The 26403-nt window shown below is 45.9% G+C and overlaps 1 protein-coding gene across 8 annotated transcripts in view; it reads left to right on the forward strand.

The window, feature by feature from the left end:
- Positions 1-5194: 5194 nt before the first annotated feature.
- Positions 5195-26403, forward strand: part of ARMC8 (armadillo repeat containing 8) — a 156244-nt gene continuing 135035 nt past the window's right edge. For 2 of the 8 annotated variants that reach the window (XM_040357394.1, XM_040357400.1), the window contains exon 1: positions 5195-5290. In XM_040357394.1, the coding sequence (XP_040213328.1) occupies positions 5237-5290 (54 nt within the window). In that variant the 5' untranslated portion in view covers positions 5195-5236. The other 6 variants (XM_040357399.1, XM_040357392.1, XM_040357396.1 and 3 more) reach the window with 6 other exon arrangements.

Here is a 26403-nt window from a genome sequence, read left to right on the forward strand (position 1 = left end):
CATAAAAGGCCTGTCTGTTAAAAAATCTCTTCCTATCCGCAGCCTCCCTTGTGACCCGATCAACTGCTTCCTGTGCTGCCATCCACGCTTTCCTCGCATCATCAGACGGATCTGCGATAAACTCTGCCTCTAGCCTACTCACCAACTGTTCTGTCTGCTCCCTGATGGCATTTGTTTTAGATTTAATTCCCGTGACTTCAGTTGAAACGATAGCAATATGCGCAACACCTCTGCATTAAAGGGTGGGGGCACGTACACAGCAGCCAGTATACATTTCAGGTGATATATTTTACATAACAAAATCACATACCGCCCTTCATCGTCTATCAGTTTGTCCAGTAACTGAAAATCTAGGGCACAGTGGATGCTGCATTTTTTAACAACGTTTTAAACTATGTCGTTTCTCGGGTTGTAAAAAATGATCGTGTGGGCTTAAACGACGTGAAAAACCCACGCATGCTCAGAAGCAAGTTATGAGATGGGAGCGCTCAATCTGATAAAACTACCATTCGTAATGGAGTAAGCACATTCATCACGCTGTAACAGACAGAAAAGCGCGTCTTTTACAAACATGAAATCAGCAAAAGCAGCCCCAAGGGTGGCGTCATCCGCAGGGAACTTTCCCTTTATAGTGCCGTCGTACGTGTTGTACGTCACCGCGCTTTGCTAGAGCATTTTTTTTTTTCACTATCGTGTGTAGGCAACATCGTTTTAATGATGAAGTTGAAAAAAACTTTGTTTTTTCTAGAGGCTGAAATACGTTGTTTTTTTTTTTACAAGCCGAAAAATGATCGTGTGTACGCGGCATTACAGTATCCCAGAATAGATGTCCCCATTGGAGAATTTCCTCCTGTTTTGTTGCATGTCCCAATCATAACTAAAGACCAGGAGCTGGCTGTGACAGCTTGGTCACTGTATTTGGAACATCAGTGCAACCTCAGCTGCATATGTGAGGTGTTTTCATATCCTCCTTTTGTGTCACTAAACCCACATAATAAAAAACTATCAATAAATGTTGTATTACATGCTGTTCATACTCAGTCACTATGAGATTCATATTTTGTATTCTGCAAAAAATCCTGGTTGATCTTGCTGTTCTCTATCTTCCCCTTCTGTCCAAGTCCCCAATTCAGCTAGGGATTTTACAGAGCAGTGTAGGCAACTCTGCACATGCTCAGTTTTCAGTGAGTTTCTATGCTGAGCATTTCCTCTCTAATCACATCTAAACAGACCATGTGACTATAGAGTCACACATATGCGCGTGTACACAGTGTTAAAGTGGTAAACCAGCTAAACAAAATGGGGTGGGATATTACATGTAGATTGATGAAGGCAGAGAAATTGACCCCCCCTCCACTCCGAGACACAGCCACCATTCTAACCTAGATTGCTGGAACTGGTTGCTAGGGCCGCCCCGCCTGGCGTCTAGCAACCAGTGACGTCACAGTCTCACTCAGAGTGAGGCCGTGCAGATAGAGCCCTGCACCTAGTGCTGCACAGCACAACTGGTTCCACCCACCCCCTCCTTCTCCGGCACGCAGCAGCATGAGAGGCAGCGACTTGGCAGTAGGGAGGGACTAGTTGGTGTGAGTGTAATCTTCTTCATGCCAGTGTCTTCACTCCATCTCCAGCACCTGCGGCCCACCGGCACCCGGTGGCATTGCACACAGAGAGAGTGACTCTCTGTATATATATATATATATATATATATATATATATATAGTATATATATATATATATATATGTAGCAGTACCCCCGAAGGAGCTGCTGGATATTTTACTTCTATCTTCTCGCCATCCAGGGTGGTAGATTAGAGTTGAGAAAGTTCAATTTCCACACTTTAGACTTCTTTCTCTAAGATTTATTTGTAGAACTTGGTAAGGAGATGGAAAAAGGGTGGACGGGTAATTAGTAGGTTTAGGCGCAAGATTTCAATCTAGAAACACTTCTGCTTCCAGCAACACAGCTTTCATCGCCACTCTAGCCAGAGTGGGTATTAGGACTCTTTCACCGGCCTAGCAACCAGAGTGGCGCACGGAACAAAGTACAGTCTCTGCCAAAGACCTTACTTTGAGTTGAGACACTTTCGGTCCAGAATCCCCTAGCTCAGGATTCAGCACCCGGATCTCTTTAGGTTAATTCTCACAGAATTCAAGTCTGATAGGCGATCACCATCAAGCCTCTCAGGACACGGTGCGTCCTTCGATGAAGCTTCCAGGCCTCTCCCGAAATACCAGCCTCCAGCTTGGTCCTCTTCAAGATAGGTCCTTCATCAAGCGACTTCCTCCCTGCTGGACGGACAGCACAGGATCACCTTGAAACCTTAGACCCAGTCTGCTTAGTGGGCCTACTCAACTAACGTGACCAGATTTTTAAAATGAAATCCGGGGACATATTTTTTCTTTACTAGTAATGGCAACAATCAGCAACTCTCTGCCCGTCGCCGCCCGCCTCACAGCCTCTCAAGTCTTACTCTTCGGGCCCCGGCTACTACTGAATGGGGAGCGGAGGAAGATCACTCCACCAGGCAAGGCAAGGAGATAGGCAGGTGGCTGGCCAGGATTTGAGCCAAGGCAGAAGAACATGCAAGCAAAGCTAAATGGGCATGCACCTGAAACTGAAGAAATATTCCCTCTGCTCCGACCAGGACATGATCATAAGAAAGGGGCTCAGATAATGGTAAAAATACAACCCCCTATGCTAGTAGGCACAGCGGAGCGGGGTGTGTAATTGTATTTTTTTTATTTTAATTCTGCACTGATTGTCTTTGAAATTGCCCCGGCCCCCTATTAAATCCAATCTGGGGACAAAACCAGGGACAGACTTGGTCCGGGGACAGTGTCCTCAATCAGGGGACTGTCCCCTGAAACTGGGGATGTCTTGTCACCCTATACTCAACAGATCACAACCCCGGACCAACGTGGTTCCGGAGCCAGGATTGCAGAAGCACACACCCCTGGCTAGGAGGGCCACGAGGTGGTGGGACGATAGACCAAGGATCGACGACCTCGGCTCCGTGGCGTCTGTTCCTTAAGTACCCCTCCCCAGCATGCACAGCGGGACGATCAACCCCTCACTGATTGGCGCCGACAGGGGCAAGCCGCTATATATATATATATATATATATATATATATATATATATATATATAGAGAGAGAGAGAGGGAGAGAGAGAGAGAAAAAGAGCTTTCTACCATAGGTAGGTGCTAGAGGTAAGGTGTTTTGGGTGATAGCTGCCAGGCAGGTAAATTTAGGCAGGCCTATGCTGCATGCTAGGCCCGCTTGTTTTGATCTGGGGGGCAGGGAGAAGTTAGTGTAGCAGTGGGTGTGATTACTTGTCTTTCAGTTCTTGGGCGCCTCCCCTGCTTCCAGGGAGAATGTTCTGGAAGAGGGGTAGGGCTGGGAATTGGAGTGACAGGGAGTTCATGTAAAGGAGCCCTGACTGGGTTTGGCAGGGGGCAGGCCTTCTACATAAACTCAGATCCAACCCACTGGAGGGGATATGTCGGCTGGGAGAATTGAAGAATGGAGTGTTAGACTGCAGCAGGGGGCTCACCCCCATCTGGGGGGGGGGTGCACGCCCTGGCAGAGGAGCTCGGGAGCTGGGAGGGAGCCTCTCCTTACAAGGTCAAGGAGAGAAGCAGTCAGTACGCACGGTCTTTAAAGCGGATCTCCACTCTAAAGTGGAGTCCCGCTGATCGGAACCCTCCCCCCCTCCGGTGTCACATTTGACACCTTTCAGGGGGGAGGGGGGTGCAGATACCTGTCTACAGACAGGTATCTGCACCCACTTCCGGCTCTACGATGCGGGAAAAAGACGGGTTTTTCCCTTGCTTCCCGTCCGTCCCCCGTTGTATGCTGGGAACACTCGGCTCCCAGCACACAGCGGGAGCCAATCGGCGGGCGCAGCGCGACTCGCGCATGCGCCGTAGGGAACCGGGCAGTGAAGCCGGAGCGCTTCACTTCCTGGTTCCCTCACCGTGGATGGAGGGGGGAGCAGCAGGGTGACGAGCGATCGGCTCGTCATCTGCTGCGATCACCGCTGGACTCCAGGACAGGTAAGTGTCCTTATATTAAAAGTCAGCAGCTGCAGTATTTGTAGCTGCTGGCTTTTAATATATTGTTTTAGTGGCACATCCGCTTTAAGAAGGAATCAGGGCAGGAGAAGTTTGGCGAGTGAGGTACAGTGGATATCTGGAAGAGGCATGCCAGGGGAGCTGGGTGCAAGGCCAGAGGAGAGACTGTAGGGTTTTGTGTCAAGTCGCTGCAGTCTGAGGACTCAGGATTTGCACGTCAGCGCGGGGCTCCCTCCTCCTCCTACTGGCCACCGGACCAGTAGGAGAGAGGAGCGAGCCTTTTGCAGGCGCAGTAGGGTTCCCAGCAGTGAAAGGCTACACTGCCGGGTACCCGTACCCGCAATGGAAGCGGCAGCACCCGACAGCTGATTGAAACATCAGCTGCGGGTGCCGACATCGCTGGACTCCAGGACAGGTAAGTGTCCATTTATTAAAAGCCATCAGCTGCAGTATGTGTAACTGTTGTTTTTTTTTGGGGGCGGAGCGCCACTTTAAATACTACCAAAAGCTTTATCTGTCTCAATTTTTTTTATAAAAATTCAGTTTGGGTACAGTGTTGCATGACCGCGCAATTGTCATTCAAAGTGCGACAGCACTGAAAGCTGAAAATTTGCCTGGGCAGGAAATGGGTGAATGTGCCTGGTATTAAAGGGGTTAATAAGGGTTGATTTGGAGGGGGTTTGTGTATTGAGAGTAGTTTAGTTACTTTATTAGCACTCTTTGTAATTATTGTGTTCATCCATACTGGAGCTGTAGTGAGGTTCTGTACTTTGCCTACATAATCGTTGCTAAAAGACATCACAGTGTCCCCTCGCACAGTTATTAGGTAATAAGTGATCATGTGTTTCCATCCTGACAGTGCAGTGTTGCTCGGTGTCACCCCCTGCCCATGTGACATGTAAATAAACACATGCCCCGTCCAGCAGCCGTGCACTGCTCCCTCTATACCAGCTGTCACTCCGTGTAAATCTATTCCACAGTCTCCTATGCACTTTCCACACAGCCCGAGTCTTTCCTAAGATTCACATATTACTTTACCTGGGGGAAAAAATTCGGAGGATTATTTCTAATCATGTATTGTCAGTTGGCTCCTCCGGCGGTCTTCGGTGATTTGGGGGTTCTATATAAAAAGTGGTGCGGAAAGTGCTGATGTAGGCGGGATGACCAAGATGGCGTGTGTGCTGGAGCCTCCGCTCCGGATGAGCGTGCTGTCTGTGAGTATATGAGCCGGAGAGGCCGCACCCTGCCCGGCCGGGACGGGGGAGAGGGAGCGCAAAGCACCCGTCCATGGGGGGGTACGGAGCTCCTTGGAGGGTATGGGCCGGGGTGGTGCTCCTGGAGGGCTGCTAGTCCTCAACCTGTGATGGGTACAACATGACTGCCTGGGGGCTGCTCTCCTGACATGGGGTTGCCCATAGCAACAAGTCTGACAGCAGTTCTGTGATTGGTTGCTGCGTGTGTACTAAAGAGTCCAGCCATGTGTACCTTTAGGTGACCACACAGCTTACAATCTTATTGTACCACCTGATCTACAGTTACAAAACTAGCTTTAGACTTCTGTGTTCACATGTCATGAGAAACGGGGAAAAAAGTCCCTGAACCTATTCCCTTTTTTTATTTTTGTATTGCACCGCACAGAAATGCATGTTTCTGTGCGCCTTTCCTTTACAGGGTCCTGTAGAGTGCAAGCTCTTGAGACTAGGACTGCATGCTGATTGCCTGGCAGCTCCTCCAAGATGATCTGCCTCTACTCCTCTACAGCCAGCTACAGCCAGCATCCTCATGTCAGATTCATTTAAAACCCATACTTCATGTCACAATATCCACCCTTGTTGTGGGTAATTGCTCATTATGACCCAGATTCTCGTAGATCGGCGTAAGGTATCTGATTTAAGTTACTCCGCCGCAAGTTTTTCAGGCAAGTGCTTTATTCACAAAGCACTTGCGTGTAAATTTGCGGCGGCGTAACGTGAATCACCCAGCGGAATTCAAATTCGGCGGGTAGGGGGCGTGTAGCATTTAAATGAAGCGCGTTCCTGCGCCGAACGAACTGCGCATGCGCCGTCTGTAAAATATCCCAGGGTACATTGCTCCAAATGACGTCGCAAGGACGTCATTGGTTTAGACGTGAGCGTAAATGGCGTCCAGCCCCATTCACGGACGACTTACGCAAACGACGTAACTTTTCAAATTTCGACGCGGGAAAGACGGCCATACTTAACATTGGTTGCGCCTCATATACCCAGGGGCAACTTTACGCCGGGACAAGCCTAACGTAAACGTCGTAACTTTACTGCGTCGGCCGCGCGTACGTTGGGGAATTCGCGTATCTAGCTAATTTGCATACTCGACGGGGAATTTGACGGAAGCGTCACCTAGCGGACAAAAAAAAAATTGCATTCAAGATCCGACGGCGTAAGAGCCTTACGCCTGTCGGATCTAATGGATATCTATGCGTAACTGATTCTAAGAATCAGTCGCATAGATACGACGGCCCAGATTAGGACTTACGACGGCGTACATGGCGCTGCGCCGTCGTAAGCCCTTTGAGAATCTGGGCCTATGTCTATAGAGAAGTACTTTCTTTCATCCCACCCCTCCCAGTCTCTGCTGTACTTACCTCCGTGGGTGAGCTGTCAGAGCTCACACAGTGGTCCAGGGATTTGAAATCCCTGTGCTTCCCACTCATCGTTCTGCAGCGCTTCCAGGGCAGATCAGATCTACTCTGATTGGTCAACACCTACAAAGAGCATGGCTCTGATCCATCCTGGAAGGCTGGATTTGTTCCGTTGCAATTGCTCAAATTCGCAAGTCATTTTACTGACATAGTTTTCCATGAGTGCTGTTCCCATCAATGCGTTGCGAATCGAAGCTGCGTTTAACCACTTCAATACCGGGCTTTAAAACCCACCTCCTTCCCGGGCCTATTCTGGCACTTCTCTCCTACATGTACAAATCGTCATTCTTTTGCTAGAAAATTACTCAGAACCCCCAAACATTATATATGTTTTTTTAGCCGACACCCTAGGGAATAAAATGGCGGTCATTGCAACTTTTTATCTTGCACCGTATTTGCGCAATCATTTTTCAAACTGCTTTTATTTGTAAAAAAAATGGTTTCATAAATTAAAAAATAACAAAACAGTAACGTTAGCCCAATTTTTTGGTAAAATATGAAAGATGATGTTACGCCGAGTAACTAGATACCTAACATGTCACGCTTTAAAATTGCGTACACTCGTGGAATGGCGCCAAACTTCGTTACTTAAAAATCTCCATAGGCGACACTTTAAAATTTTTACAAGTTGCCAGTTTAGAGTTACAGAGGAGGTCTAGTGCTAGAATTGTTGCACACGCTCTAACGCACGCGGCGACACCTCACATGTGTGGTTTGAACGACGTTTACATACGTGGGCGGGACTTACGTGTGCGTACGCTTCTGACCGCGAGCTACCGGGGACAGGGGCATTTTAATTTTTTTATTATTATTTTATTTTTATTTTACTTATTTCTTTATTTTTTACACTTTTTTTTACACTTTTTTTTTTTTTCAATCGCTTTCAATCGCTTTTATTCCTATTACAAGGAATGTAAACATCCCTTGTAATAGGAATGTGTGTGACAGGTCCTCTTTAAGGAGAGATGCGGGGTCAATAAGACCCCGCATCTCTCCTCCAGGCTGGAAAGAATGAGATTGTGAAAAAAAATTCACAGATCTCATTCAAACTAGCCGCAATTGCGGTTTGTTTACTTACGGGGACCCGGGCGTGACGTCATCACATCGCGCCCGGGCCTCCGACGGTCATAGAGATGACTGGTGACCATCTGGTCACCAGTCTTCTCTATGGCAAACATCCGGCGGACGGCGATCATCTCTCCGGGCCCCGATGGCACGGGAGAGCCCGGAGAAGCACCGGATGGCGGCGGGAGGGGGGGATGTCCCCTCCCGCCGCCTGTAAGAACGATCTAGCGGCGGAACCGCCGCTATGAACGTTCTTACGGTGCGCAGGATCGCCGCCGCTAAAAAATGATATCTCAATGATGCCTCCGGGTGCAGGCATCATTGAGATATCCCCCCGCAAAGCCCAGGACGTCATATGACGTCCACCCGGGATAACAGGTCCCCGTTTTGGACGTCATATGACGGCGTGCGGGTGTCAAGTGGTTAAAAAGGGTCCTGTGCGAGTTTGATCCATGTGCGATGTGAATTCAGCTCTATAGACTGGCATTCCCTGAAATCGCGGTACAATCGCGATTTTGAAGTCGCAGTAGTGTGAACAGGCCCTTAAATGGTTCAGATCATCAAGCAAATTTTATTTTTACACAGAGATAACCTGAGTAAATTAAAAACTGCATTTTGTAAGTGGTTGTAAACCCACAAAAGTCAAGAATAAAACCTGCAAGACAAAGGCATAATGAGCTAGTAAGCATAGCATACTTGCTCATTATGAAATGCTCACCTTGGATCGAAGCCCCCGCAGCGGTCCCGGCGACATGCCTCCTGGAGTTTTTTCCTGGCATTGCAGGTTCGGCACTATGATTGACTGGAGCCGTAATGACGCCACTCTAATGCGGGAGCCGCGGGTAATAGCACGTCGGCTGAAGGAACGGCACGAACGTTGCGTCAGTGCGCATGTGCTGATGACGTCGGCACATGCTGATACAGGGGATAGATGCCCACGGTAGCTATAAGTAAGTCCTATTATAGGCTTACTTGTAGTCAGGAGTCAAGTCCTGGGGAAAAAAGTGTGGGAACTCCCACCCAAGATCCACTCCCCCACCAAAAAAATGATACGCTCATATGCATAATTACTAAACCGCATGTTCTTTCTAAATCCCGCGATAACCTCCGCAATGTCTCCTGGGAACAATGACAAAAGCTCCCAGGAGACATTGCGGCATCAAGGAAGTGACGGAATACCCGCACACTACCCGATGAATCCATATACAGGAAGCGGCTAGTAGTATAAAGGATTACTAAGGTTTGCCTGCCCCTGACAGTGACTCGAGCTGGGCATCGCTGCTTAGTGAAGGATTGGCACGGGCTGCTCTCAGCTGCTCTCGTCCTGCAAAGGGAACGGAGTTCCTGCTGTGAAAAAAGTGCAGGAACTCCGTTCCCACGCGTTCCCGCAGGACTTGAGCCCTGCTTGTAGTAATATGTTCTTTGTAAGGGTTTACAACCACTTTAAATTGATGCTTTCACTTACAGTGGTTGTAGAGTCAGAAGTGTGTGTGTGGTTTTTTTTTTTTTTATTTTTTTTTTTTTATCTTAATACATTGGGATGAAAAACCTGTGTGGAGCAGCTGCCCCAGCACCCCCTAATATTTACCTGAGCCGCACCCCTACCCAGCGATGTCCACAAGTTAGTTCATCAACTGTCTGGGACTCTGCTCCTGATTGGCTGAGACACAGCAGCGATACCATTGGCTCCTGCTGCTGTCCATCAAAGTCAATCAGGAGATAGAGGGGGTGGGGCTGAAACAGGGCTCTGTGTCTGAATGGACACAGAAGACTCGGACACCGCGGCAGTGCCATTGGCTCCCACTGCTTTCAAAGTCAGCTAGCCAATTGTGAGAGAGAGGGACACAATTGTGTCTGAATGGACACAGGAAGCTGTGACACAGCTCGGTTGCCCCCCATAGCAAGCCACATGCTGTGGGAGGGAGGGGCCAGGAGAGCCGATGTGGGACCCCAGAAGAGGAAGATTTGGAATGCTTTGCAAAACCACTGCACAGAGCAGGTAAGTATAACATGTTTGTTATTTTTATAGAAGAAATAAAAACAAGCCTTTGCAATCACTTTAAAGGGATTGTAAATTCTCAAGGTTTTTCACCTTAATGCATTTTATGCAATAAGGTGAAAAACCTTCTTTGCTGCCCCCAGAGCCCCCCCTTTTTCTTACCTGAGCCCATCCATTCCAGAAATGTGCATGAGCCCAGCAGCTCCAGCCACTGTCTCTGTCCTAATTGGATAGATTGATGGCAGCAGGAGCAATTTGCTCCCACAGCTGTCAATCAAATCCAGTGACACAAGGGCAGGGCCAAGTCCCGCTGTCTGAGCCTGCATGGGGGCACCCCACTGAGTGCCCCCACAGCAAGCAGCTTGCTATGGGGGCACCTGAGCTGACCTGCTGCTCTGTGTTTCCATTCAGACACTGAGCCGTGACTTGGTCCTGCCCCCTCTCCTTATTGGCTTACTGACTTTGACCGCAGCGGGAGCCAATGGCATCTGCTGCTGTGTCTCAGGAGGGAGAGTTCTCGAATAGCCGAGACACTCGTGCAACATCGCTGGATCAAGATGGGGCTCAGGTAAGTAAAAGGGGGCCTGCTGCACATAGAAGGTTTTTTTTTATCTTGATGCATAGAATGCATTAAGATAAAAAAAAAAAAAAACTTCTGGCTTTAGAACCACTTTAAGGTTTTGGAGTGGCCTAGTCAAAGTCCGGACTTAAGGGCTCTTTCACACGGAGCGGATCCGTATTTATCCGCTCCGTTAGCCCGTTTGGCTCAGCGGGGATTCCTCCAGTAATCTCCGCTGAGCTTTCGGCTGACAGGGTGGTCCCCGCACACAGTGCAGAGACCGCCCTGTCTCTCCTCCACTCTCCCCTATGGGGAATCGGATGAATACGGACCGTGTGTCTGTATTCATCCGATCCGTTCCGCCGGATGGAAAAAAAATAGGGTTTTCTTCTGTCCGCAAAAGCGGATCTTTGCGGATGGTTGCGGACGTTAGCGGATGCATCATCCGCTAACGTCTGCAATCCCATAGGGATACATTACAAGTCTGTAAACGGACTTTTAATAAATGGACCGTTTGTCCGTGAGTGTGAAAGGGGCCTAAAGTGTATAACTGAAGGCAAAACTTTTCATGTAGGTCCAGGCAGATTTGGACTCTTTTTTTTTTTTTTTTCCCCTGAATAAAGGACATCCTCATTTAAAAACTGACATTTTTTATTTGGGTTATCTTTGTGTAATTTTAATTTTGTTTGCTGATCTGAATTATTTAAGTGCGACAAATATGCAAAAAAAAATTCAGGAAGAGGGCAAATACTTTTTCACAGCACTATATTAGATTGTAAGCTCTTATGAACAAGGCCCTCTTGCATCCTATTGTAACAACGCCGTCTATCTTTTGTATTGTAAAGTGCTGCGCAATTGCAGCCAATTTATAAATCCTGTATAATCATGATATACTCTAGCCCACAGGCTGAAAAAAAAAAAATGTACTCTATGTGGTCAACTTAAAGCGGGAGTTCATCCAATTACTTTTTTTTTCTATTTTCCCCTTAGATTCCTGCTCGTTCGGTCTAGGGGAATCAGCTATTTGTTTTAAAATATGATCCGTACTTACCCGTTTTCGAGATGCATCTTCTCCGTCGCTTCCGGGTATGGGTCTTCGGGAGCGGGCGTTCCTTCTTGATTAACAGTCTTCCGAGAGGCTTCCGACGGTCGCATCCATCGCGTCACTCGTAGCAGAAAGAAGCCGAACGTCGGTGCGGCTCTATACTGCGCCTGCGCACCGACGTTCGGCTTCTTTCGGAAAATCGTGACGCGATGGATGCGACCGTCGGAAGCCTCTCGGAAGACTGTCAATCAAGAAGGAACGCCCATTCCCGCAGCCCATACCCGGAAGCGGCGGAGAAGATGCATCTCGTAAACGGGTAAGTACGGATCATATTTTAAAACAAATAGCCGATTCCCCTAGACAAAACGAGCAGGAATCTAAGGGGAAAAAGTGTAAGCTATGGGTGAACCTCCGCTTTAAGAACAGAGAAGGCTGATATTTCACCTCCGGCTCAATGCAGAAATATGAGGAAAGCAATGAGCCAATAACAGCAGAGTGCCGAGCTGGAGATTAGATTTAGAGGGTTCTGCACAGATATCAATGTAAATTGTGGCCCCGAAATTGCAGAAAGTAATACAGAAACTACTTTTTGATATCAGTGCAGTGCTGCAGATGTGGCGTCGCACCAATTGGGACGATGCTATTGCCAGCAAATGCTGCCGATTTGACATGTCAAATAAATCGCACCAGTGTGAACCAGGGCTTAAAGCGGTCGCACGACAATCGGATCGTTCGTACAGAGTTTTCAAGAGCAGTTCATGCAATATTATCTGATCGGACAAACATGACAATTTTTCTTGTACAATACCAGATCGTAGGATTTTAGTTTAACCACTTAAGGACCGCCTCCTGCACATATACGTCAGCAGAATGGCACGGCTGGGCACAAGCACGTACCTGTACGTCCTCTTTAAGTGCCCAGCCGTGGGTCGTGCGCCCGCAACCCGGTCCAAAGCTCCGTGACCGCAGGACTCGATCGCCGCTGGAGTCCCGCGATTGGTCCCCGGAGCTGAAGAACGAGGAGAGCTGTAACCACAGCTTCCCTGTTCTTCACTGTGGCGCTGTCATTGATCGTGTGTTCCCTGATATAGGGAAGCACAATCAATGACGTCACACGTCCAGCCCCGCCCCCCTACAGTTACGCATATGAGGTCACACTTAACCCCTTCAGTGCCCCCTAGTGGTTAACTCCCAAACTGCAATTGTCATTTTCACAGTAAACAATGCATTTTTATAGCATTTTTTGCTGTGAAAATGACAATTGTCCCAAAAATGTGTCAAAATTGTCCGATGTGTCCGCCATAATGCCAACCAGCATGGATATATACAGGGTGTGTGTGTATTTATATTTTTATTAACCTAAAAAAAGCCACATTTTGTCTTTTGTCATCTTGTAAAAAGATGAGTTTACCTTCTAATGAATATTTTTTTTTTTTTTTTGTTTGCAGACCATTTTGGCATAAAGTGGGGATCGAAAGTTTGGGCACCCCAGGTAAAAATTTGTATTAATGTGCATAACGAAGCCAAGGAAAGATGGGAAAAAATCTCCAAAAGGCATCAAATTACAGATCAGACATTCTTATATGTCAAAAAAAGTTAGATTTTATTTCCATCATTTACACTTTCAAAATTACATAAAACAAAAAATGGCGTCTGCAAAAGTTTGGGCACCCTGCAGAATTTATAGCTTACACTGTCCTTTGCAAAGCTGAGACCTGCCAGTGTCATGGATTGTTCTCAATCATCGTCTGGGAAGACCAGGTGATGTCAATCTCAAAGGTTTTAAATGCCCACTCATCTGACCTTGCCCCAACAATCAGCACCATGGGTTCTTCTAAGCAGTTTTCTAGAAAACTGAAACTGAAAATAGTTGACGCTCACAAAGCTGGAGAAGGCTATAAGAAGATAGCAAAGCGTTTTCAGATGTCAATATCCTCTGTTTGGAATGTAATTAAGAAATGGCAGTCATCAGGAACAGTGGAAGTTAAAGCGGATCTCCACTCTAAAGTGGAGTCCCGCTGATCGGAACCCTCCCCCCCTCCGGTGTCACATTTGACACCTTTCAGGGGGAGGGGGGTGCAGATACCTGTCTACAGACAGGTATCTGCACCCACTTCCGGCCCTACGATACGGGCAAAGGACGGGTTTTTTCCTTACCTTCCGTCCGTCCCCCGTTGTATGCTGGGAACACTCGGCTCCCAGCACACAGCGGGAGCCAATCGGCGGGCGCAGCGCGACTCGCGCATGCGCCGTAGGGAACCGGGCAGTGAAGCCGGAGCGCTTCACTTCCTGGTTCCCTCACCGTGGATGGAGGGGGGAGCAGCAGGGTGACGAGCGATCGCTCGTCATCTGCTGCGATCACCGCTGGACTCCAGGACAGGTAAGTGTCCTTATATTAAAAGTCAGCAGCTGCAGTATTTGTAGCTGCTGGCTTTTAATACATGTTTTTAGTGGCACATCCGCTTTAAAGCAAGATCTGGAAGACCAAGAAAAATATCAGACAGAACAGCTCGCAGGATTGTGAGAAAAGCAATTGACTGCATGATCCCTCCAGAAAGATCTGGCAGACACTGGAGTTGTGGTACACTATTCCACTATAAAGAGATACTTGTACAAATATGGTCTTCATGGAAGAGTCATCAGAAGAAAACCTCTTCTACGTCCTCATCACAAAAATCAGCGTTTGAACTTTGCAAATGAACATATAGACAAGCCTGATGCATTTTGGAAACAAGTTCTGTGGACCGGTGAGGTTAAAATATATATTTTTGGCCGGAATGAGCAAAGGTACGCTTGGAGAAGAAAGGGCACATAATTTAATGAAAAGAACCTCTGTCCAACTTGTAAGCATGGGGGTGGATCAATCATGCTTTGGGGTTGTATTGCAGCAAGTGGCACAGGGAACATTTTACGAGTAGAAGAAAAAATGGATTCAATAGAATTTCAGCAAATTTTGGATGGTAACTTGATGCCATCTGTGAAAAAGCTAAAGTTAAAGAGAGGATGGCTTCTACAAATGGATAATGATCCTAAACACACCTCAAAATCCACGGGGGATTACATCAAGAGGCGTAAACTGAAGGTTTTGCCATGGCTTTCACAATCCCCTGACCTCAACATAATTGGAAATCTATGGATAGACCTTAAAAGAGCAGTGCGTGACAGACAGCCCAGAAATCTCAAAGAACTGGAAGACTTTTGTAAGGAAGAATGGGCAAAGATACCTCAAACAAGAATTGAAAGACTCTTGGCAGGCTACAAAAAGTGTTTACAAGCTGTGATACTTGCCAAAGGGGGCAGTACAAGATATTAACTCTGCAGGGTGCCCAAACTTTTGCAGACACCATTTTTTTGTTTTATGTAATTTTAAAAGTGTAAATGATGGAAATAAAATCTAACTTTTTTTTACATATTAGAATGTCTAATCTGTAATTTGATGCCTTTTGGAGATTTTTCCATCTTTCCTTGGCTTCGTTATGCACATTAATACAAATTTTTACCTGGGGTGCCCAAACTTTCGATCCCCACTGTACATGTAAACTGTTCAGGGCAATACCCCATAGACTGTGACCCCAGTAGTAGTTCATCTCTATACTCACAATTGAGACTTGTCCAACCTGGCAGCTGATTTTTAGTTGAAGTATATGTGAACGCACATCAAGCATTGTTGATTTTATATGTATATCTTAATTACTTTTTTTTTTAATATAACCATTTGGAACTTTTTTTTACATCCTTTTTCGTTTGTGATTGCATAGTGTTTTTTTTTTTTTTTTTTTTTTTTTTTTTTTTAATGATTCTTCTTTCTGCTAGCTGGGAGGGGTATACCCCTTTTTTTTACACAGTGGGAATGTAGGCTACCTCCATTGTACACTGCATTCTAGAAGAGTGTGTCTTGTCCTGCCCCCCCCCCCCCCCCCCCACTCCAGCACTACGGTTGTATGTTATAAGCAGGTTCTGGTTTGACGGAGAGAAGACTCCTCCTGGGAGTTGCTGTCAATCAAGCCAGTAGGGCTGGGGGGAGGGTGGAGTAGATCTAATCTGGCCACAGGAAATCGTTTGTTCCTTCTTCCTGTATATTCCTGGTTTTAGGTACCATTGCTGCCCAACAAGGGAAGCCTTGTGTGGAAAGCTACTAGTACTATTGAGCTAATTTCTGGTTTTCCTTCATCGGATTACACATGCAAGTCTATCCAAACTGACTACGTCAGCATGAATCTGCTTCCATGCTTGGCGCGGTCGGAATAAAATGAGATAAAAGGAACTAGCAAGATCTACAGGTGTTTAGGGGTATTTGCACCATCCTAAAGGGGAGTGGCTGGATTTATCCAACTACTGGATATACATCAGATTCATACACTGATCAGCCATAACATTATGATTACCCGCCTTAACCTATTGAGGCATGGACTCTACTACACTTCTGAAGGTATGCTGTGGTATCTGGTACTAAGAAAATCGGTAACAGATCCTCCAAGTTGCGAGGTGGGGCCTCCATGGATCACTTGTTTTTCCAGCATATTTCATAGATTGGATTGAGATTTTGAAAATTCGGAGGCCGAGTCAACACCTCAAACTTGTGTTTATCAAACCATTCTTGAGCTTATCAGACCTGGCCATGTCTTCCATCATTCTGTTGTCCAGTTTTGATACTCATGTGCCCATTATACGCAGTTTTATCTGTGGACGTGGGTCAGCATTGGCACCCTGACTGGTCTGTGGCTACACAGCCCCATAAGCAACAAACTGCAATGCACTGTGTTTCCTGACACCTTTCTATCAGAACCAGCATTACATTTTTCAGCAATCTAAATCGCAGTAGCTCCTATATTGGATCGGACTACACAGGCTTGTGTCTTCACTCCCCTTGGCTGTCCATGACCCTGTCACCGGTTCACCAGTTTTCCTTCCATGGACCACTTTTGGTAGGTCCACAAGAGCTGCCATTTTATGAGATGCTCTTACCCAGTCGTCTAACCATTACAACCATGACCCTTCTCAAAGTCACTCAAAACCTTACGCTTGCCCATTTAATTTCTGCTTTCAACCCCTAAATTTCAGAGGCAACATGTTCACGTGTATATATCCCACGCATTTTTCTTGTCATTGTAATGAGATACTATGTTATTCACTTTAACTGTCTGGTCATAATATTAAGGCTGATGGGTGTATGAGAGTATACCCTTCAAGCAATGGTACTCTGGGTAATATATTATGAGATTGTATCTATACACCGTGTGTATAAATCCTGCTTATTTAAACCCTGAAACAAAAAATATATATATTTTATATATTGCAGTTTACCACTCACTGTGCTTTATCTATGGAGAAGCAGCATTGTCACTCTAGGACAGTAAGTCTGTTTAGTACTACAGAGTAAGCTCACTGGAATTTGGTAAGGTCAGTAGGTATATTTTTACTGATTGAAACAGATCTAATAAACACATTACATGGTATGTTTAACCACTTGCTGACCATGCTATAGCAGAATGACTGCTACAGCGCGGTCATCCTGTTCTGGGAGGTCATCTATTGATGTTCTCGCAGAACAACGCCTACCACACACCCGGCATGCTCTGTGTCCTTTGGACACAGCTGATCAGATTGGGGTAAAGAACCAATCACGGCTGCCTTTTAACACGTGGTCAGCTGTGTCCAATCACAGCTGATCATGATGTAAACACAAGCTGGGTACCAGGAGAGCTGGTAACTGGCTTGTGTCAAAGGAGACATCTACACTGTTTATTGGTGTCTTGATCATCAGTGCAGCCTCAACAGTGCCCATCAGTGCAGCTTCATCAGCGCACATCAGTGAAGGAGAAAAATTTCCTGTCTGCAAAATTTTATAACCAAAACTATGAAGACATTGTGTGGGTTTATGTGACACAGTGGCGTTTAAAGCGGTTCTCCACCCTAAAGTGAAGTCCCGCTGATCGGAACCCTCCCCCCCTCCGGTGTCACATTTGACACCTTTCAGGGGGGAGGGGGGTGCAGATACCTGTCTAAAGACAGGTATTTGCATTCACGGGCAAAAGACGGGCATTGCGTCACATCCCGTCGCCCCCCTGTTGTCCGCTGGGAACACTCGGCTCCCAGCACACAGCGGGAGCGGCGCGACTCGCGCATGCGCCGTAGGGAACCGGGCAGTGAAGCCGCAGCGCTTCACTTCCTGGTTCCCTTACCGTGGATGGAGGGGGGAGCAGCAGGGTGACGAGCGATCGCTCGTCATCTGCTGCGGACGGCGCTGGACTCCAGGACAGGTAAGTGTCCTATTATTAAAAGTCAGCAGCTGCAGTATTTGTAGCTGCTGGCTTTTAATATTTTTTTTTGGCGGAACATCCGCTTTAACTGCCACTAAAAGAAATCTGTGTGGGGAAAAAAATTCATGAGTACAGTGCTGCATGACCACGGAATTGTCATTTAAAGTGCGACACTGCTGAAAACTGGCCTGCGCAGGAAAGGGGTAAAAGTGTATAGTAGACAAGTGGTTAAAGGCTAAATTGGAATTCCAGACTACCTGCCCCATGCTGATTCTAGGCTGGCCCTACATTATACAATTTTCTTGTACAATTTTCGTTTAGATTTACCAAAACCATATACTATGAGGCCAGACCTAAACACTTTCACTTTTTATACAATTAGGGCTCTTTCACACGGGCAGACCGTATGTTCGCTTTTTCATCCATCCGTGTACGGATGAAAAAGGGATATACATTGGTCCCTATGAGATTGCGATCTCACCCGGTTCCGCAATCCTCTGATTCTGCAGATGGAGAAAAACCCTATTTTTCCATCCGTCATCGGATCGGATGAACACGGACAGACGGTCAGTGTTCATCCGATTTCCCCCCCATAGGGGAGAGTGGAGTTATGACAGGGCGGTCCCTGCACAGTGTGCAGGGACCACCCTGTCATTTGGCAGCGATCAACGGAGCGATCCCCGCTGAGCAAGCGGAGGTTTGCGGGGCGGATCATCACGGATCCGTCCCGTGTGAAAGAGGCCCTAGGCATGCACTTGCACTATATAGTTGAAGGTAAATCCTAAAGGAAATAGGAAAATTGTATAATGTATGGCCAGCTTAATCCATATAAGAAAGATGTATTTATTTACTAATTTTCAGGCTGCTCTGATCCAATCACGCACTCCCCTGTGGCTGTAGGGGAGAGGAGGGCGTGCTCAACAACGGCTGGCATGTCTGAAAGAGGTGATGTCACCTATAGGCTCCTAAGGTTGTTGGCGCTCCCTTCTCTCTCCTGCAGTTGCTGCTGGCTGACACAGGGGAGCCGGGTCAAGTGACCTTACTGGAGTGGCCTGAAAATAGGTAAGTATATGCAGTACATCTTTCTTACATAGGTTAGTCAGCATAGGTGTAGGAGCATTTTTAGGATTAGTTAGGTGTAGCCTGGAATTCCACCTTTAATACCATTTTACATCTTGCACACACATTTAGGATGTAACATGGTTGCCAGGTTGCCCCCCAAGCACATACAGAATTGTAGGGGTTTACTTGTATTCCAATGGTCGTGCGTGTGTTATGTTTTTGCACTTTCTCCAGCTTGGTAACCATTAGTCCCTACCTCGGTATTGGAGGTCGACTGATATATCGGCCGATATTTGGCCATTTTTGATAAATCGGCATCAGGCGATTATTATCAAAATTAGGCCGATATTTATCACTGACCACCGTTCTCCACACTCGGCAGCTCTGGCAAGCATCAAGCGCCACGCTGAGTGTGTGAAACTGACAAGTAACAGAGGAGAGAGAGAGGAGCTGTCAGAATTGAGCTCGATGTCGGGGGTGGGCGGGACCCAACAGCTATCAAACACCAGCCAATGGGATGGTATCTGGGCAGGCCGCTACGTGTATGTGGCCCTGCCCCCTTTCTTAAGCAGCCCAATCATTGGCTGATGTTTGATAGCTGCTGGATCCCGCTCACCCCCACATCAAGCTCAATTCTGACAGCACGCTCTCTCCTCTCTGTTACTTGTCGGTTTCACACACAGTTATAGTTCCACTCGGATATACCATATAAGCCGACTCCAATATAAGCCGAGGCACCTAATTTTACCACAAAAAAATGGGAAAACATATTGACTCGAGTATAAGCCTAGGGTGGGAAAATGCAGCAGCTAATGGGTAAACAATGCCCATCTGCAGCCTCACTGTGCCCATGGTTGCAGTCTCTCACTGTGCCCATATGCAGTTGTACCTTTTTCATTAGTAAAACAGCGTGTGTCTGCCGCTGTGTAATCCAGCCAAAACAAAACCTATGCAGCCGTACCTTTTCATTAGTAAAACGGCGTGTGTAATGCAGTTTCCAGTCTTTTCGGCCGTTCTTTGTAAGAAAGCCCCGCCTCCTCCTCGTCTGTGATAGGCGGAACACTAATACAGTTTCCCAGCATCGTATCCGTGTTCCTCTATTACAGACGGACGCTGAGGGGGCGGGGCTTTCTTACAAAGGATGACCGAATAGACTGGAATCTGGATTACACAGCCGCAGACAAACGATATTTTACTAATGAAATGGCATATGTTTTGTTTTGGCTGGATTACACAGCCGCAGATGCACGCCGTTTTACTAATGAGAAGGTACGGCCGCAAATGGATTACACAGCGGCCGACACGCTTTTAAACACGTTTTACTGCTGACTTGAGTATAAGCCGAGGGGGTCGTTTTTCAGGCTGAAAAACTCGGCTTATACTCGAGTATATACGGTACTTTCCCTTAAACAGACCAGAAGGGGGCAAATAGGAGAATTGCATTGTGAGGTTTACATAAATGTTAAAAACTACAAGTGATATGCAGTTGCTGATAATCCTATCCTTCTGTATGACATAGCCGTGTTTTGTGGCTGTACAGACTGTACGGTCTTGTGATTGCAGATGTCAGAAGAATGTTCTGTGGAAAACGCTGTTCCAGAGAGCACTGATCCCTTTTTATTGCTGACTGTTGGGTCGACGTGATTTCTGCTCACATTTTCTATAATTTTATCTACATGGCAGTTCCACCGGTATCTCAGAATAATAGAGATGTTATAGTCTTGATACATGAAGTGTTTACAAAAACCATTTGCTACTCGATTGTAGACGACGTGCCCTTTGTCCCCAATGTCAGGCCTTTCAGACAAAACCTCTCTGGGCTTTTTGGTAAATACTGGAGCAGAGATTAGTGCAGTTCTACAAAGCAATTAATCACATGCTATGTTTAATTTCACCAGAACCAGTTAGAACTGTAATGGTCAGCAAATTTGCTGCTATTGGTGATTTGGAGAGATCTGGCGATAAAGTGTAAATTTGCCAATTGGAATAAATAGTTCAGTGTTTGCTGATGACACAAGGATAAGCAGGGCAATAACTTTTCACCAAGATGTAGCAACGTTTAAAAAAAGACCTAAAATAGAAAACTGGTCAGCTATATAACAGATGATCCTCCTCCTCTCGGGTCTCTTTGCTGCTCCTGGCCCCTCCATCCTATGGAGTGCCCCCTCAGCCAGCAGCTCTCTATGGGGGCACTCGAGCTGCATCAGAGCTCCGTGTATCCATACAAACACAGAGCCCTGACCTGGCCCCGCCCCCTCTCTCCTCTGATTGACTGACTTTGACAGCCGTGGGAGCCAATGGCACCGCTGCTGTGTCTCGGCCAATCGGGAGGAGTGTCCCGGACGGCTTAGACACTCGTAGACATCGCTGGAGAGAGATGGGGCTCAGGTAAGTAATTGTGTGTGTGTGTGTGTGTGTGTGTGTGTTTGTTTGTTTGTTTGTTTGTTTGTTTGTTTGTTTGTTTGTTTGTTTGTTTGTTTGTTTGTTTTTTTTTTTTTTTTTTATCTTAATGCTTTAAGATAAACCTACTGCCTTTTTATAAACACTTTAATAGTAAAAAAAAAAGTAATTAACTTGAGAGCTAAAAATATATGCATTACATTTCTTGCTGGAGGGAGAACCTTTCGGGGAATCTGTGATCGAAAAAGATCTGGGGGGCCTAGTACCTTAGAACCTTGGATTGTGGTTAACAAGCGTTTTGCAATACGAGCAGTGTGTGTGTATATATGTGTGTGTATGTATGTATGTATGTATGTATGTATGTGTGTGTGTGTATGTGTGTATGTGTATATATATATATATATATATATATATATATATATATATATATATATATATATATATATATATATATATCGTATTTTCCGGCGTATAAGATGACCCCCTAATTTTCCAGGAAAAATGTTGGTTTTGGGATATACTCACTGTATAAGACTACCCCCTTCTTACTAGTCTTTCTGGAAGCTGAGGGTTAGCCAGAAACGCTGACAGAAACAGGCTTTTTCAAATCTCACTGTGCCATTACATTACATTCCTCACTGTGCCATTACATCACTTGCCCCCTCTCTGTGCCATCACTGCAAACGGTGCATTTACTCACTTTTTTTCTGAATAGCAGGCGGTGACAGTCTCCGTGCTGCGAGCGTCAATGATTTAAAAGACGCGCCTTCTCCTCAGACTGTCCTGTGTTAGGTGGAACACAAATCTTCCCAGCAGCGCCTCTGTTCTTTGTTCCGCCTATCACGGACGTCTTCTCATCTCGTCCGAGGATGAGAAGGCATCTGTGATAGGAGGAACACAGAATAGAGGCGCTGCTGGGAAGATTTGTGTTCCTCCTTTTGCAAAGAAGTAGTTTTTCCTTCTTCACTGATGAGGGCACCGTGTACTATCGTGTAAAAAAAAATAATAATCCAGGGATGCCCTCCCAGAACTAGAGAAAGTATGTATATTGAATATAGCGCTGGCATCTCTTCTCCAGGAAGTATACGTTTAAGGTTTATAGTCATTCCTCATAACTGAAGTCCTCCAGCCCCCTTATTAGCTTTGTTGCACTTCTCTGGATTCTCTTCAGTTCAAGAACATCCTTCCTGAAGATGGGTGACCAGAACTGGATGGCATACTCAAGATGCAACCAGACCTGAGTTTTGTATGTTGGTACAATTATCGCCTTATCTCTTTTTATATATATATATATATATATATATATATATATATATATATATATATATATATATATATATATATATATATATATATATATATATATATATATATATATATATATATATATATATATATATTTATTTAAAAGAAAAATCCTAACTCGGTTTGCGAGTGTCTTGCAAAACGAGCAGGATTCAGGCCAAAGTGGTGTGCAGTACCGCGTTTGGCCTTTTTAATGCATGACAATAGTCTGCGAGACTTGTTGCTGCAGCTTAGCATTGCATGCTATTATGGAGTCTGTCATCTACAGTATGACATATGACATACCTTAGGCAGGAAGTGGTTAAAGAAAGGGCTTGTATTATATTACTGCATTGAGGCCCAGTGGAATGGTGGCATTGAGCCTCTCTATCCACAGGGTCCTGCATCAATATAGCCCTGTCCCAATCGCCTCCTGCGGACCACGTAAGTTCACCATTGGTAGAATAGTACAAGAGGTCAGCCAAAAAGTTGACGGAACTCACGGATTGTTTTCCCCACATAGACCTTACATGCACATCATCAGATCTATGACTCCATTGGTGCCACAATTGGCAGGGATCCATTGGGTAATCTAAATGTGGTACCCTCAAGTATCCAGGGACACTGTGGGCATTGGCCAGGCAGATGGAAAGTCTGTGATGGCATTCTAGTGGCTATTAATCAATCGATCCTTGCGTGAGGTGAGCCTACGAAATACCACCTTCGTGGAAGTCTTAATATATTTATTGAGAATATGGTGATCAGTTAAGAGGTGCCAGTGATTTGATAAAATGGTCCAGGGTTGGTGATGATTTTAACAGTCTGGTTGTTTTGGGAGGGTATAGAGCAGAGAGATTCTAGTTGGAGGTTAACCGATATGGGTTTTTCTCTGGCTAATGCTGATGCAGATATTTAGAAATCAGGGCGGCCTATGGCCAATATATGATGCCGATTTTTTTTTTTTTGCGGCCGATATTTTAGGACTATTTTTTTTTTTTTTTTTTTTTTTTTTTGCAGGTGACACTGGCAGGTGGCACTAATTGGCACTGGCAGGTTGCACTGGATGGCACTAATTGGCACTGGAAGATGGCACTAGCAGATGGCACTGATTGGCGGGTGGCACTAACAGGTGACACTAGCAAGTGGCATTGGTTGGCACTGATTGTCAGGTGGCACTAATTGGCACTGACAGGTGGCACTGGATGGCAATAGTTGGCTTTGGCAGGTGGCACTAGCAGGTGGCACTAATTGGCACTGGTGCAAAAAAAAAATGGTGTCACAGGCCCCACCTCCCCCCCCCCCCCAACTATAGTCCTCCCTCAGTGCAAACATCCCCACAGTACACCCCCCTTCAGTACAGACACAAGCCCCCCTCAGTGCAGACCCCTTATCAGTATAACTCCCAGTCCCCCTTACAGACCTCGGACAGCAGTGTGTGTGTCCCTCGAGCGCAGGCTCCTCCTCCTTAGTGGGTGTAAACAGAGAGGAGGGCCGTGGGCTTTCCTAATGCTATGAGAGACTCGGAGACCGCTTGGATGCACTTGGGAACCTAGGCTTTCCAAGTATTTCCGAGCTGCTCCAAGTGTCACAGGCGCCCCCGCACCTCTGGCCAAATGCGGTACTGCACACCGCAGAGGCTTGAATCCTGCTCGTTTTGCAAGACAACACTCTCAAACAGAGTCAGGATTAAAATGTCTCTTATTGTAAAAAAGGCTTGTTTACCGTGTTGCTCGCAATCCGAGGTTCCACTGTAGTTTCTAGTCAAAATGAAATACAACAGTCTAAGAATGAAGTCTTTGAATGACCAAGTAGGGTTATCCTGCTCAATCGGGATAAATTTCGCCTTTCAGACTCCATGTGGGGGATACTCGAGTAAAGAGCATCGATATCAATAGCCACTAGCAGAGAGTCTGGAGGGATCTGAATCCCCCTCAATGTGTTTCAGGAGATCTGTGGTGTCTCGTGTATAGGAAGGCAAACCCACATGAGGCATAAGGAAGCTATCCACAAATTTGCTGGCATTCAGTCAAGAAGTCAATCTCTTCAATAATATTTGGATTATTGTACCTTCGAATACCCTTATATAATTACACTCTATATGAGGCCAAATACTGTTTTGTTAACTGACAGGATGGTTGAACATAAGTTGATCGGTTTTCAGTGCGTGTTTTGGTGCATTTGTTTGTGCCTTTTATCATGTGACAAACACGCAGCAAAAGGTGCATCTGCCACAAGCATGAACCGCGATTGCAGTGCTTTTGCAGTGCATTTTCATAAATGTGTGGCAAAACACGCATTTGTGTTGTTGAGCGGTTAGGAAAACCACAGGTGTGAATGCATCCTTAATAAAAAAAATGATCACAATTAAAAGAGCATAAATTCACAATTAAAACAATCACAAACAGCGCTAATAGTGATAGTTCTGGTGTATATGCTCAAGGCACCACTGAGCATATACACCAGAACTATCACTATTAGCGCTGTTTGTGATTGTTTTAATTGTGCATTTATGCTCTTTTAATTGTGATCATTTTTTTATCATGTCTTTATTGTTTTAAACGGCTGCTCCTATTATCGTAGTATACAGATTTTCTGTCATCTACGTTTTTTCAGTTATTAGCTTATTGCAATCAGCTTTTATCCTGGTTTGGCGCTGGGAGGTGTTCTATAGGCCTTCAGTACACTTTTTTTCGTTTTGAATGCATCCTTGTATGCCCTTTGCTTTTGTTTGTATGTTTTGCCTTTTGTTTTTTTTGGGGAGGATTTGCAGTCAGTTGCTGGAAGAGGAGACTATGGGGGTCATTTACGAAAGGCAAATCCACTTTGCACTACGAGTGCAAAGTGCACTTGAAATTACACTGAAAGTGCACTTTGAAGTGCAGTCGCTGTAAATCTGAGGGGTAGATCTGAAATGAGGGGAAGCTCTGCTGATTTTATTATCCAATCATGTGCAAGCTAAAATGCTGTTTATTTTCCTTGCATGTCCCCCTCGGATCTACAGCGACTGCTATTCCAAGTTCATGTGCACTTTTCACTTGTAGTGCAAAGTGGATTTGCCTTTAGTAAATAACCCCCTATATGTACAAGACTTTATTCTGGATCGGCAAGCTCCCCATATTTAGGCCCCTTTCACACGGGGCGGATCAGTAATGATCTACCGTAAACCTCTGCTTGCTCAGCGGGGATCGCTCCCTTCATCCCCGCTGAGCCGGCAGATGACAGGGCAGTCCCTGCACACTGTGCAGGGACCGCCCTGTCTTTTCTCCACTCTCCCCTATGGGGGGATCGGATGAACCCAGACCGTTTGTCCGTGTTCACCTGATCCGATCCACAGACGGAAGGAAAAATAGGGTTTTCTTCTGTCTGCAGAATCGGATCATTGCAGAGGCGGGCGAGATCGGGTGTCAGCGGATGTTCATCCGCTGACATCCGCGATCTCATAGGGACCAATGTATGTCCCTTTTTCATGCGCAAACGGATGGATGAAAAAGCGGACACACGGTCCGCAGGTGTGAAAGGGCCCTAAGTGTTAAATATTGGGTTGTTAATCAAGTCCATGGCTCTGTTAGAGATATTTACCCTCACTCCCTGTCTTGATGACTTCGCTATATTAGATAGGAAGTGCAGAAAACACGGCAACACAGAAAAAAAATGTATGCGTTTCTTGAGTAACCGAGGGGAAGAATAGATTTCCATTGCAATTAGTGTGATTTTTTTTTTTTTTTTCCCCATATCCTGTCATGTATAACAATTGTCAGCAGGACAGGCAGTGAAGTGAAGCTCTTGCATAGCAGTAAAAACATGATGGGGTTTCTGATCCATCTCCGCTCTATCCAAAACAAGAAATACAACACTCGACAAAACACATTCTATGCTTGTCCGCCGGCTCCTTTAAAACAGCCTTCCTCCACCCAGATTTAACTGACTTGATGCAGTTTTTTGCATCTGATCTGATGCAACCTTTTCTAGGTTCCAG

Source organism: Rana temporaria, chromosome 6 (assembly GCF_905171775.1).
Source record: "Rana temporaria chromosome 6, aRanTem1.1, whole genome shotgun sequence".
In the NCBI taxonomy this organism is placed as follows: Eukaryota; Metazoa; Chordata; class Amphibia; order Anura; family Ranidae; genus Rana; species Rana temporaria.